The sequence below is a fragment of the Papaver somniferum genome, chromosome 6 (genome assembly GCF_003573695.1).
Source record: "Papaver somniferum cultivar HN1 chromosome 6, ASM357369v1, whole genome shotgun sequence".
NCBI classification, from domain to species: Eukaryota; Viridiplantae; Streptophyta; class Magnoliopsida; order Ranunculales; family Papaveraceae; genus Papaver; species Papaver somniferum.
In genome coordinates, this window is record NC_039363.1 from 55,368,235 (window position 1) to 55,384,053 (window position 15,819).

The following is a 15,819-nucleotide window of genomic DNA, read 5'->3' on the forward strand; positions in this document are numbered from 1 at the left end:
AGGATTGGGTTTAGCTCCTCATTATTACAAAGAAAACTAAATAGAAGAAATAAAAGAAAATTGTGAAACTGGCTACCGGCTCACCGGCTCTCCCTTGATTCTGCTCTCTATTTATACATACAAACCCATTAATCAAATATATTCTTCCATAACTCCAAAATCTTCTTCTTTTTAATTAAAAATATCTTCAAGAATTTTTCTTCTTCTTTATATTCTCTAAATTTCTTTATTATATCCAAATCTTCTTTAATTCGCAGAATCAAATCCAAGAGAAAATCCTCTAAGATATCTTTCATGTTTAATAGAAGATAACTTCCTTTTTTTTCAAAACTCCGGTAATTAATACTCATAGATTTCCTGTTTATAAGGAAGAAGATATTCTTGTCTTAAAAATTGTAAATCCTTTACTGTTGAAACCCAAATTTCTCGCCAATATTCTGTTTGAAAGAGAAGAAGAAGAAGGTGGTGCCCCTATCCAAAGTGCAGGTGCCTTTATTAATTTTCTCAGAGAGGTGCAAGCATCACTATTCGAGCAACTTTTTCCACACAAGTGTATTTCTCCAAAAACACCTACACAAACATAAAAACACCATAATAAGTACAAAATCAAGCACTAACAATAGAGACACTGAGGACAATTCAGACACAAAAATGTGTCTATCAGTATACTGCGCGAGGCGCGAAACCCTAACTTCTGCAAGTTAGTCAGGACAATTGATTGAATTCTATGTGTTGACACAGAGTTCCTTTAAGTTCATTGCCAGAGAGCAGCATGCTTTTCTGATTGAATACCTTATGCAAAGATCGTATCCTTGATATTTGGAGATTCGTGCTACTTTGCTGCGAGTGAACACAAATCGTCATGCTATATCAACATTAAGGGTTTAGCCGGAGAACATAACATAGAAGGCATTCAAAGGAACTTAAGTATAGGCAAGGCGCCGAAATTTACAGGACATCTGGGATGGTTGCTACATTCGCCAGTCTGGGTAAATTTCATGTAGATATATTGAACGACTCAATAAATGTGTCGGTGGAGAGGCTAGCACTCATGGCACCGTTTCTTTTCAGAGTGACGTCACATCAGATGCAAGGTTCTATGATTTTAACCCTAAGCTAAAAACCACCATCAACACTTGGACATCGGTCTTTGGTATCGTCCAAGAAATCTCTGTGTGACTAGGTTCACAGACTCAATTCTGTGAACATTCTAATCGCAAGAGAGAAAGTGATATAACTCTAGACACTTTCCTTGATTGAGTTTTAACTCTCGTAGTGGTGTAAATTTTGTCCGTACAGGTTTCCTTTGAAAAGGTTGGTGGTGTATTTTGGTACCCCTAATGTTCTCAATATGCAGCTAAAAAATGTGCCACAATGTTGGAATCCTTTCTGATAAAACTAAACCCAACGGAGTTAAAACATGCAAGTTTTTCCTTGATCTTGGAGACGATCATCTTTATGCGCCAGTGAAAAGAATAATTACTGAACTTCAATGAATGGATCACTACTAGAGAGTCTTCTTCCAGAATAATACGTTTTATCCCTTTTTCGATAGTCAGATCAATTCCCAAAAGAGTATCAGAGTCTTCTGGTTCGATATGAGAACTGAAATCAAATTCTTAAGTCTGACAGCCTTAAAATTGAGAGTTACTGTCTCTAATAATTGTTGCACAAGCATAACCTTTTGGTCCAGCTGCCCTATCAAAGTTAATTTTGAATTTACAAGAAGGAGGTGGATACTAGATCATACCTTGAGACTGTAGCATGTCTTGTTCAATAGGTAGGGTAATAGTTTCAGGAGCAACAACCTCAATATTGTTCCAGTATACGACGTTTTGGATCATAGCCTGGATATTAACCTTTCCTTTGTTAAAAGTGGTATCATTTATTGTTTTCCAGATTATCCCTAAAAGGCAGGCCCCTAGTTTCTACTTAGAATAAACACATCCTTCAAATGACCAACTCTGAACAGGTCCTTGGTTGACAATGCAAGTTCTCATCCATTCTGAGATTCATAGGAGATGCTAACATAAAAGCTTGGGAAACATGGAATTAGAGGAAGAGATGATCATTAGTAGATCCCTGGCAAAGTTTTCAGTCAGCATTAGTTCCATTCAGGAATCTGCTAAGTCGTCTTCCAACATCAAGATAATTATTAAGCAAATTTTAAGAGAAACAAATAAACTTTCGGAAGAATAGTTTTAACAGACCAAAAAAATTTCCAGGGAAAATCTTCATCACTACCCACCATAGAAGAAGATGGGAGTTTGTCTTGAAGAATTTTTAAGAAGGATTTAGCTGAGAATGTTTCATTTGGGAGATAAATCCATAATAACCCATATTCGTGAGTTTTCTCTTGATCACTGGAAAGATTAATCCCCCTAATTTTGTTGGCTTCATGAAAACGCGGGGGTATAACAACCACACCCAATATTTCGTTCGGCAATCTGTATGGACTAAACTCCAATATAATTCCGAGAGCACCAACTTAAAAGTGAGACTCAGTCAAGAAAGATATTAAAGAGATTTATTTCTTTCTCTATACAATCAGTAAATCAACTAGATAGAAATCTGTGAGAATGATAGTTATGAGAATAACTCGGATGGTACCAAAAACCAATGTCCGAGAGTCAATCAAGTTCTATCAACAAGCAAGGTCGGATTTATCAACTATGATTGAATTACGCACAGCTTGTGACATTTCAATTATATAAACAAATATAATGCGGAAAAGAAATAACACAGATACCATAAATTTTATTAACGAGGAAACCGCAAATGCAGAAAAACCCCGGGACCTAGTCCAGATTTGGACACCACAATGTATTAAGCCGCTACACACTCTAGCCTACTACAAGTTAACTTCGGACTTGAATGTAGTTGAGCCCTAACCAAGTCTCACAGATTAAGGTACAGTCGTGTTCCTTACGCCTCTATAACCACGCCGTATTCTGCGCACTTGATTCCCTTAGATGATCTCACCCACAACTAAGAGTTGCTATGACCCAAAGTTGAAGACTTATAAACAAATATGTCTCCGACAAATAATTCTATTATGGTTGTTGTTTCCGTATTTAGATAAATCAAGGTGAACAGGAAACTCAACTGGTTAACAGAAGAAGTTATTGCAGAATCACAAGAGTTTAAGACGAAGAACTGTTGTGATTACTTTTTATATCTTACCTATCAGAGATAAATCTCGAGAAAATATTAGAGAAGATTAAACTCAATAAGATACAAAAAAGTAAGATTGGAATACGCAACTACAAAGAAAATAGTTGGATCTGGCTTCACGAATCCCAAATGAAGTCTTCAAGTCGTTGACCTAATAATGGTTTTGGAAAACCTAGGTTAATGTAGAATCGACTCTAGTTTGCAACGAGGACACACGAGTGTCGGGATTATGTTTCCTAGAGTTCTCCCTTATATAGACTTTCAAATCAGGGTTGCTTATAATCAAATCTAAGATAGCTCAGTAACAAAGCAATTGATATTCTCCGTTAGATGAACTCCTGATTTAGGATTTAAGCTAAGTCTGCTTAGAAACTAAGCAATCACTATCCATCGTTAGATGGTAATAGCTTGATACATACAAATGAAATATACAGTCTAAACTCCATATATTAATAAACTCTATGTATTAATAAAAAACCATAATCTCAATTTGGGCCAGTTATAAATATTAATAACCTCCACATTTTAATATTAATAGATTTTCTAGTCCCGCCATAAGGAATTTACCTCCATATATATATATATATATATATATATATATATATATATATATATATATATATATATATATATAATTCTCATTACTAGAAACTTATAGATCTTGTGATATCGAAATTTAAGATGAAATAGAATACATATCTATAGTTGTTTGAGAAAATGATGTAACTTTTTGGGTTATTATGACATCTTTTGGTTTACGGATGCGTAAGACCTCATTACTATGGGCACCTTCTTGTTGAAGCCCAAAAATTTCCGACTTATCGAGCATGTTTAAAGCTTCTTGGCATGAAACGTTTGGTATTTCCGTTTATTTCTTGTCTAACTACATCGGTAATTTCTTCTTTGGATGAAGCATATACGACTTGTTGCTCATTTGGATGATTAAGGAAGACATCCATATCCATTACCATTTACGTACTCTGAATTAGCAAAAAAATCATTTCCTTTGGTAATACCCCACTATATTAATAAACTTCCATATATTAATCATTTTGTGAAGTCCCAAGGCTATTAATTTATTGAATTTTTACTGTAATCAAGAAAACCATAAAACAACAAAAGTAAAATACAAATACAACTAAAGATACAAATTACAAATAAATCGCGAAGTGAAAAAACGATGAACTGCAATAATACCCAATTTTTGTAAGAGCATGAAGGATGGTATAAACCGGAATACAATCTGACCATTTAAGATACAACATATATTTAGATATGTATGAACCGTACCTAAACGTGTATAACTGTTGGCTCAATAATAGTTAACGGAAAGACACATGAACACTTATAACTTAGCCATATTCATTTAACACTTCTAGATCAAATATGTTGATCAATCAATCATGATAGATAATCAAATGAATCTAAATGTGTTTCAAGAGAATTGTTCAAATGTTCATCATCTCATAGAAATATATATGAACCATTTGAAACATGTTCGATTTGGTTTGTATGTACAAAGTACTTATACAAGAACCAATTCATGAACATAATGCCACAGGTTTGCAAAATAAGTTCGTACACCTTATTTCATTAAAGTTCTTAGGACTTTAGTTCGCAAACTGAGTTCGCAAACGAACCCAAGTTCATGAGTATGAATTTCATACTTACAGATTTTAGAACCTAATCATTGAGTTCGCAAATTGAGTACGCGAACCACAGTTCCGGACTTTGGTCTAGTCATGTCGTTCGCAAACAGAGTACGCGAATAACAGTTCCAGACTTAGCCTTGTCTAGCCGTTCGCAAATAGAGTACAAGAAAAACAATTCTGGACCTTCCACAAGTAAACCCGTTCGCAAACATAGTTCGCAAACAAAAGTTCCGGATCTGAACTAGAACTTCAAGCGCACATACAAAGTATACATACTTTTTTATATCCAAGCATTGGTAGCCGTTATAAAACTCTCATTTAATCATTGAAACATCCTTAGAAGACAATAATGGTAATCTTACACATACCATTAGCTTCAAGTAATTTTTAAGTGATTAATCGATCAATACGAAACTTCCCAAGTTAACATCAAAATATTGTATAACACAAATCATGTAAGATGTTCAAGGTAATTTTCACATGATCATCTTGACTTAATATTTGGTTTCCAACAAATAAATTGTCTACAACTAAACTCGTCAAGTAGAATAGAATATACTTCTGAGTGATAGATAAGTTTTAGTCTCCATATACCTTTTGTTGATGAAGTTCCTCCAAGATCTTCTTCTTCAATTAGTGAACGTCGTGAAGTCTAAAGCTCAACTACACACTTTTATCCTAACCCGAGACATAGCTATAAGTAGACTGGAAACCAAGTATATAGTTTTGATCATCTAAACTTGACAAACAAGCTTGAGATAACAACGTTTGCGAGTTCGTCCGAGTAGTGCTCTAACACTTCATAAGGAGAGAACATGTATTGCAGTCTATCAATGTCCCATCTGATAGGGTTCTGGAGAATTAACTCACTTTAGAAGGTGTGTTGGTGTGAGTGGGGTTCAAAATAAGATCCTTATTCTGAAGACGGGGTACCCAATAGTCATTTCGTATATCTATGTTCTCCCCATTACTAACTGCCCAACAACCATCCCGCGTATCACTCCTACAACTTAGCATTGCAGATTAAGTGGAAGGACATTTGCTAGGTTCCTTTACCATCCAGAAGTTGTCATTTTTAAGGTATTAAGCCCTCATAAGATGAGTTGACGAGGGCTAAATATCTTAATATTGTCGTGCTTGATCCCTTTAGGTACAAAAGCAGACACATGGCGATTCAACACTTGCGAATTAGACTAAATACAAGTTGTTTTTATAGATTTGAGTAATTATAAAAATTAGCAATAATTGATGGTACTAATTTTGAATTTCATTAAGTTGTCTTGATAGGTTTAAGTTTGTATAGGTTATTTTAGTTACTTATAATGAAAAAGCATTAAAAAATTTCTTTTATCCAGTGTACTTGGATTGGAGTAGATTGGGCTTCAACTTGGGCTTATACGTTTGACTGTGGTCTTCGCGTATTTAACGCATTACAAAAACTCTTGAAAATTTAGTTATAAAGTATTTTTCATTGAGGATTTCGAATATATAATTATCATTAATTTTTAGAGTTCCTATGAAGAGCTCAAAATCACAAAAGTACGAATCTATTTCGTTTGTAAAACAGTGTCGAAGACTTTATTTTTTTGTATAGTTATTGATGTTAACGGTGAATCTGACTTTTACAATACTTTTCATTGTATTACAGTTCCAATGTTTTTGAAATCACAATTAATGGGCATTTAAACATTCTTGTAATAAATGTTTAAGTTTTCGCTTCGATAGGTTACTAATATGAACACAGTTAACTTTGTCCAAACAAGTTATTTAATGAGTTCAGGATTAGTAGTAGGGTTTCAACTATGATATTAATGTAGCATCTCAGGGTTTTGGGAATTGGATTCGGGTCAAAATCCAAGCCCGAAAATTAAGGTGTTATAGTTTCTTTTATTGGTTCAGGTTTACGTCCCTAAATATTTCTATTTTCTTTTTGCCTTCTTTGAATAAATTATCCTCAGGAGTTTTTCGGGGAAAAAAATGCCACTGACGGAATTTTTTTTACCACAATGACATGAACTCAAAAGGAAAATACGATCGGCCATCAAAAACCAGCCGTCAATTGAAAGAAAAAATATGGCACTAAAATTTACGTCGGGTCATACACCCTCAAAGATAAAACATTTGGTAAGAATTCTAAATCGATTTTATTTTTCTTTTAGAAAAGCTTTGATGAATATTTGTCAAAAGACAAAAATCTTGTTGAGCCCAAGCCAAAGATCGGGACCGAAAATACGGTGTATGCGCATGTATTATAAAACTAACTATTGTCTATATAACCTTACCTACTCACTACAATATGTTAATCCAAAATTGTTAGAGCATCACTCGGCCAAAATGACAAGTTTTTATATATCAAGCTTGTTATCAAATTTAGTTGATAAAAATTACATCTTGATACTCCACTAGAGTCAGTCTCAGACTCAGAATTGAGCATGGTAGTTGAGTATTAGAATTCACCAATCGACCTTGGAGATTGAAGACTGAAGAACAACGGCGTCAACAGAAACTTCATCAACTAAGGTATGTGGAGACTGACTATTCTATTTACTCATATTATCTACCGTTTTATATACTGACACATGTCGTATGACTTTAGTACTATGGTGAACATTACAAAGAAAAATTCAAGCAATAGGTAGAGATCAAATATATTGTTCAACATATCACAATTACGTGTTAAGTTCATAAGGAGTCATCAATTTAGTTTTATGTTCACAAACTTAAACTTATAAATAATAAGACTTGATGTATTTTGAGAATAAGGAGTCATGAGGAGTCATCAATTTAGTTTTATGTATTTTTAGATAATAAGACTTGACGTATTTTTAGTTCATAAGGAGTCATCAATTTAGTTTTATGTTCTCTAATTATCTCGCGTACACAAACTGATTTTCTCAGTTCGCGAATTTATTGGTTTTGAGATTTTCCTGGATGCTTTTTGTTTCACTAATACACGGAGTGATATCTGCAGTTTGCGAATTGCTTGATTTTGAAAGGTTCCTGGATACTTTCTACATTTGAATACACAAATTTTGGACAATTCGCGAACTTAACAATAAAAAAGGTTCCTAAACTCTGAGACGACAAATATGTCCACAAGCTGTTTTGGATTGTTCTTGAACTGTTTCGGTCTTGAGAGTTGTTATACTCCAATTTATGCTTGTAGGTTCCAGAACTATTTAACCATTGTTTTTGGGCTAACCACTTGGTGCACAACGTGTATTTCGACTAATATATGGTTGCACATTTCCTTTTTATAATTCAAGGAAAACTTCTCACATGCTTACTTGATTAATCTATATGGAGAAGTTAAGCTTACTTGGTAACAAAGTAATTCATAAACATGGAAACAAGTTCACGAACTTATCTTTGTTTATAATCTACTAAGCCATGTTCATAAATATATATATATATATATTTATATATATAGAAGACTCATTGCACGCTATAATCTCAATCGTGGCACTTCTATGTTCTCTAGGTTTCCTCTAGAGAAATTGTATTAGGCAACGACTTTTAAAGTTTTTACTAAGGTATTCGTGAAGCCCAGTCAGATTATTTTTTAACTCATAGATATTTGTTATCTGCATCTTGTTCTTATTGATTGTTGTAATTCTCGAACTATATATCAGGAACAAGATAGATAGAAATCACAAAGTACTCTTCATTTCTGACTTTGTGATTTCACTAGATAGATATTTGAAATCTTTTCTTTTGATTTATTTAAAATTTATTTTATAAGTAAAATCGATTAGGCATTCATATAAGCTGTCGAAGAAAGTAAGTTATCCTAACGGGAATTTGATAGAATAAACCTTATGGGATTTGTAATTATATAAATACACCTGTTGTTTTCCCTTCATAATTGCTAAAATACATCCATCATCCATAAAACTGTTAAGGCCCACCATGTCTACCTCTAACCTTACAAGTATCAAATTAATCAACGTTGGAGATTTATTTGAAATGCAGAAATTACTTATGTATCCATAGATGGAAAACAAAATGGTTCTCGGAAAAACCCATTAACACTTGACATAAGCTTTTCATTTCTTCTCACCTCACTCGAAAGATTCTTCCACAAAGCCTATCATAGTCTAACCGAACTGCACCACCACCCTGTTACTAACACCATCACCTCTACCACCACCTTCTTCTTCTTCTTCTTCTTCTTCTTCTTCTACTACTACTAACGCAACCGTCAATCTAATAGTCTACCAAGTCTAGCACCATTTACAGCCATTTCGACAAAATTTTTATCATATTCTATCAATATCTTCATTACAAAGGTATGTTATATTTCTTTTTTGATTGCGATAATTAGGGCTTTATAAAATTTTGATTTTGAAAATCATCCCGTTTCAGAAATTTGAAAATTAGGGATTTATAAAATCTAAAATTTTGGGGACTTTCAAAATTAGGGTTAAGGTTGATCGAGATAGTAATATGAATTGGGTTTAAGTTTGATTTTGATTTTGATATATATATGTATATATATTCTCTGATTAAGATGGTAATATGAATTGGGTTTAAGTTTGATTTTTGATTTTGATGATATATATGCTCTTTAACAGTTTAGCCTTAGCCAATCGGGTCCTTGTATAGCATGTCATATGAGTTGGGTTTAAGTTTGATTTTGATTATTTGTTTTAAGATGGTGTTGCAACCCATTTGTCTGAAGATGATGACAGTGATGAAGCCGAGTGGATCTAGGGATTTTTCAGTCATTCTGGACCCTGTTCAACACGTGACGAGTTGGCATTTAACAGCTGTTACCTGTTTTATTGAAAAAACGGAAACGGGTGGAAAAGTGAAACCGGATGTATTTTAATAATTATAAAAATAAAGGGTGTATTTTTGTAATTGCTAATCTCACATGATGTATTTTATCAATATCCCCTAATCATGATTGTTGAGGTTCACCATTGATATCTTATTTACCTTGAAGATTCCCCATAGGTAAACATATTTCCATTAAAGAGCAAAACTGAATTGATCGTAGAGTCGATTCAGTGTCAACTACACTGCAGTTTGAAGCCTGATAGTAGGCTAGTATTTGTAACGATTTAATACACCGTGTTGTTCAAGTTCTAGACTAGGTCTCGAAGTTTTTTGCACATTGCAGTTTTTCTCATTAACCATATTTCTGGTGTCTTGTGGTATTTTGTTTTCTGCATTTTATTGTTTATCTTTTTAATAGAAAATTGATAAACGCAAAAATAGACTTAATTTATTTATTATTAGATGCTTGATTATGGCCAACAGGACAACTCATCACATTACGTTTTTCGGGGTTACTACATAACAAGCTCTGAAGTCTGAACAAGTAGCTAAACAATCCTAGTGAAATTAAGAAACCGTAACTTTGACTAAACCCTAAGAATTAACTCAAACAAAGCCCTTTAATCTACATACGGTGATATATTAGAAAACTAGCACAGGAAATTAGTAACTCATCATGAAAATTACTTCTACACTTTGTAGCATGCTGATGGGAGTGGTTCATAAGCAAAGGGACCAACAGTGTAGAGCGCAAATGGAAGAGGTTTAGAACTTTTAGATGGCTTGATGGACCTCAAGTAAGCCCCACTTAGACCCCCGTTCATGTGGGTTGAGTGTTGGCACTTGGAGTGGGTTGGTGGTGAATGTAGGTAGACTCTGCACCTCTTCTTTGCACCAAATTCACTCACCTTCTTTGTGGGTGGGATGAAGAAAAAACCCCCCTTGTCTGTCACAGCACTTAGGATTAGTGGGTTATCTTGAGTCTTGCCGTGACATATCATCTTCACCGTAGCACCTACAACAATAGGACGACATTAAACTTGATCCTTAACATGGGCATTACTATAACAGCTTTTCTTTCTAGGAGAAGAAGAGTTCAAAACTCAGTATGTTCTTTTTTGGCAAAATGTATAGTCTCCTGCAGAAAGGACTTCCAAAATGTATCACTACAAACTTGACCATCACGTGACCGGCCATTTAAGAATTAAGACAGATTTGACCAAAATACACAGTGACTAAAAATCTAACTAATTGGGATACAAACATTTGTTCTTGAGAAATTTTTAAGAAATCAGTAATAAATATTCTTAAAATGCTATACTTTGATTATAGTTAAGAATCACTCTACATATCAATTTCGAGCTGCACTGATAGATGAACTAACCTGGGAGAGGTACAGAGTGCATAAGGGTATCTTGGCCAACATCTATGCATGGCTTGCAGGAAACATATCCTTGAACGGCAACAAGCCTTCTTAGTGCAACTGGAGATCGATTTGGAACATGAATGGGATGTGCTTCAATACTAGAAGTGATACAGAGAGAAATGAAAAGTACTAATGATACCAGAACCTTAGACATAACCATTTTTTTGTTTCCCAGCTCTATCTTATTTTTCTGTACCGAAAATTGTAAATGATAGCTTACTTATGTGGTAGTGGTGATTCTAGAGACTGATATAGACTCAATAGAGCGGAGCAACTTGGAGTCTGAGGTGGGCCATGACCACGATTAGAGATATTAGTAGAAAATAAATCTCGTAGGACTCACTTCACCTAAAAGGATAAAACTAACATCCGAAGATAACAGCATCAAAGAAATCTGTTTAGAGAAAGTAGAAGCTTCCACGAGAACAGGGTGCATATTAGTATTTTACATTAACTCTGTGCGCTCATAAATGGTTAATTGTCATCCCGTAAATATAAAAAAAATTAATTGGTTTTCTAGTCTTCGTTTCCCGTAGGCATAAACAATGAACTCGAGATTTGCGCTAAAAGAATCTGAATTGGTATTTTATGATATTTCAGCCATGCTATGGCTTGTTAAATGGCTCCTGTGAAGATTATAAATGCCACCATTTAGGGGATTCCTGGCTATTTTTGTTGATAAGAGAAGACATCAACTGATAGATGGCATTATAAGTTTCACATTAATAAGGTGGTGGGGGTGGTGTGATACATCGCTTAGAACTTGCGGAAAGTCTCCTGTGCTGTAAAGAATGATAGTCCAGTGAGTGGTTCTATTTGGATAACAATGTTAGTTGGGTTTTGTTATCTTGTGCATCCATGCACAAAATAAGGACCAATCATTGCATTGAAACTTGTAAAATACAATTAAAAATCAAGAGAGAAGATGCATCTTTGCATTTAAGAATGCATAATCTCACACTCCATAAATGCAAATTTGAAAAAAAAAATTAAGATGCAAATTTGCATTGGAGAATGCAATTAATTGGTTTTTCAAATTTGCATTTATGGAGTGTGAGATTATGCATTCTTCAATGCAAAGATGCATCTTCTCTATTGAATTTTAATTGTATTTTACAAGTTCCAATGCAATGATTGGTCCTTATCTTGTGCATGGATGCACAAGATAACAAAACCCTTGTTAGTTTCTCACTTCTCGATAACAATGTTAGGTTATGACTTCTCGGCAGTAGCTTTGTAGGTTTCCTTTGACTTATTTGGCATATTTTTAAAAAAGAGAATCTACTTCAAGATGCCTAAATCTCGAGCAGCGCCATGATTTTTTTCGCCGTAAAGCTAAGACCTGTCTAAAGCTTGTATCTAAAATATAAAGTTTCTTTCTATTTTTATTTTTTTTTAAAACGATGCTTTTTAAGAAGGCTAATCTCAAATTAAAACTCATTATTCAAAATATGTACTTTCTTTTTTAAATAATATAAATTAAGGCCTTTCTATCATAAAAATAAAACATTTTTTTGGTTAAATAATCAATAAATTCGAATTCCTAAGGTATAAGACAAGCAAATTATCATTATTGTTCCAATAACTAGGAATTCAAATTTTATGGTTCTGATATCCTTTATGGGTATTTCATTCAACTTTTATGATTGATTTTTATATCAACTTACTACATTACCCTTTTTAATTATTCTTTTTTTTGAGCGGACTACACAACCTTTTCTTCTTCTTTTTCTGATTGAAACAACCTCCCCTTCTTCTTCAGTTCGGTAAGGATGAGTTAACATAGGCAAGAAGCACAAATTTGTGGATTATTGAACAGGGATTTCAGCAAGACAAAGAATGATAGGTCTCGAATTTGTGGCAATTTGGTGGAGTTTCAAGATCAGAAATAGAAGCTGGGGTTGCTGACGAAAGAATTGATGAAAATTCACCAAACTATTGATTTCTTCGTCTGGAAAGGACTGTGAGAGGCTAGGTCGAGTGAAAATGCGGGGGTACAACAACCACACCCAACAAATTCGTTTGGCAATCTGAGGGGACTTACTCTAATATACTTTCAAGAGAATCAACTAGACAGTCATACTCAATCTTGAGAAAAGTATATCAAAGAGTTATATCTCTATTTCTCAATTCAATCTGCAATCAAAGAAATAGGAATTTGTGACCTCGATTGAATGTAAGAAATACCTTGGACGATATCAAAAATTAATATCCAAGTGTCAATCAATTTAATCAACAACCAAGGTTGGATTACCAATTGATTGAACTTATGCGCAACCTGTGATATTTCAATTATAAAGATAAAAAATATAATGCGGAAAAGAAATAACACAGAAACCAGAAATTTTGTTAACGAGAAAACCGCAAATGCAGAAAAACCCCGGGACCTAGTCCAGAATGAACACACATTGATTATAAGTTGTTACACCAATTTCCTACTGCCTATTCGGACTAGATGTATTACCTGCTTCAGCACTAATAAAACTCCTAGCACAACAACGATTGTCTTTAGGAATTCTTCTGGTAAATCTTCTAGCAGAACACAAGGCTCTCTTTAGAAGATACAACAACACGATTGATATGATTCGATCTTTTGTTTGCACAAAACACCGATTTGATTTCCCTTTAGATGTAAATCAAGGTTTTGGAAATCTTGTGTTTATTTTGATAAAAACAATTACTAGGTAAAAGTAATATCAAAAAAAACTTGTAGATTAGGGATTATTATACTCTTCAATAAAGGAAGAGAAACCTAATGATTCTACAACAAGAACAACTAGAATAAATCTAGAGATATCTTGTTTAAAACTTATTAAGGTTTTTTACGAGATACCTTAATCGAAGTTTTCTTTCTAGATTCCGATTTCGACTAACAATTGTTGGTATACGATCGAAAACTGAAATATATCAAAACCTAGGGTTTATGATCAACAACTTGTATGGTTGTCGTAGGCTCAACAAATTAATAAATATATTTCCCACTAATTAACTGGTAATATAGCGGTAGTAAGAGATAGTTCCCACAGAGAGCTGTGTAATTGATAGGTTATTTGTATCAGCAAGATAAAGTAAATAAAAAAGGGGGTTTGGTTGAGAGATAAATAGAAAGACAATAAAGAAAAGAGATGATTAAGGAATCCTTCGCCGTTACCAAGCGTTAACAGGATTAAAATACTTATCTATTGTTCGTAAGAACCATTCATCACCAACCGTAGAATAACACCTAGCTCAGTGTTATCCCCAAAACTCCTTGTACCACGGATACGGAAGCTTTCCAATATCAGATTCTATTCAACCGAACCACCAAGTAGTAGCTCACTCAAGGTGTAATCCAATCGAATGCTTTAAGCTTTGTGAATTAGGTTAATCCCAGTAGTTAAACTCTTAGCTCAAGGTTTACTTGCTGGTGTTGTTTTTACACACGATTCCTCCACAGAATCCCTCTGTAAGGTCTCCTGATTTCTACTTGTGTAGAGAGTTATTCGACGATTACTTATCTCCTAACTTCCACTAGCAATAGAACGATCAATAGATCAATCTAGCATGCACTCCAAATCAATCTAAGAATCACTCATAAACCCTAGATATGGTAAAAACAAACGATGATGATAAAAAATCTCAATAGATTTTTATTAATGATAAAGCTTCACGCTTAGAACATTGAATTCATCCTTAATCAACAATGAATTTAGCTACTCATATTACAAAAAAGATGATAATGGTGGTTTCTCCCTAAAAGGGTAAACCCTAGGTTTTGATGTAGAACTTTTGATATGAGATTAGATGATATCATTTTACATAACCTAATACCTTTTTATAGGTTTACATTACTTGGTTTCCAAGTATTTAGTTCGGTTCAAGAACCCGACCCGGAAATACGACATAAAGACTCCCAAACGTGACCTTAGGCCTTCTAAGGTATTAATACACGTTTTCCACTTGCTAAGTTGGCGAACCCAGTCCGCGAACTTCAAATTCCAGCAGATAGTTTCGGAATTAAAGTATGAAACCCGTCCGCCAACTTTACTGTCTTCGGTATTCAATGAAAGATTGTTTTGGCCACAACTTCTTCATCCGAACTCGGAATGACCTCATTATTTTTGCATTATTTTTATCTTTCAATTATCTTCAAGATGATGATGAGAAATCCTTCATTAGAATGAGTTAAGATCTGTCTTTGGCCCTTCTATTGATTTTGAGCGTTTTGCTCCTTTTCGTCGCACTTCTTCCACTTCTCTTGGACTTGGGCACTTGGATACTTGGAATAATTCTCTTCATAGCTATTTTAACCACTTTGTAGCTCCTTTTTGGATGATTCACTTAATTGAGACAAATAAGAGAAAACAAGAGTAATAATACGAATACATGCAAGAATAATAGCTAAAACAAGTATGGAATAGATACTAAAATCATACGAATTATGCACTTATCAAATTCCCCCACACTTAGATTTTGCTAGTCCTCGAGCAAACTAAATAAAACTAATCCTAAATACAACAAATCCATGTCGTGAGGATACGGTTACTCTTAGCATGAATAACATGCCTTTAAACTCCTAGGTGTCCCTAGTGGACGAGTTATAGTCTCGTGAGGGCTTACAAGAGTTATACCCACAAAACCTACTCCAATTTCTCGCTTTGGAAGAACCACTAAGGATAGACACAAAGCAAAAAGCCAAATAATTAGCTTGCATATGTTCTTCAGCCACAAACATCCCACATACATTCCAATCCACACACATTAGCAATTACTTACGTGTGACATTCAACCTGATTGTAAAACTCT

At 34.1% G+C, this 15,819-nt stretch overlaps 1 protein-coding gene and 1 long non-coding RNA gene across 2 annotated transcripts; one reads left to right on the top strand and one right to left on the bottom strand.

The window, feature by feature from the left end:
- Nucleotides 1-8,810: 8,810 nt before the first annotated feature.
- On the top strand, nucleotides 8,811-9,775 carry LOC113285676. The gene is made up of 2 exons (XR_003328862.1): nucleotides 8,811-9,115; nucleotides 9,481-9,775. It is a non-coding gene; the product is annotated as an uncharacterized LOC113285676 (long non-coding RNA).
- Nucleotides 9,776-10,046: 271 nt separating this feature from the next.
- On the bottom strand, nucleotides 10,047-11,295 carry LOC113285677 (non-classical arabinogalactan protein 31-like). Its single transcript, XM_026534471.1, has 2 exons — nucleotides 10,993-11,295; nucleotides 10,047-10,623 (listed from the first exon to the last, which is right to left on the bottom strand). The coding sequence occupies exons 1-2, from the start codon at nucleotides 11,192-11,194 to the stop codon at nucleotides 10,298-10,300; spliced, it is 528 nt and encodes a 175-aa protein (XP_026390256.1). The 5' UTR covers nucleotides 11,195-11,295; the 3' UTR covers nucleotides 10,047-10,297.
- Between the last annotated feature and the right edge of the window lie 4,524 nt (nucleotides 11,296-15,819).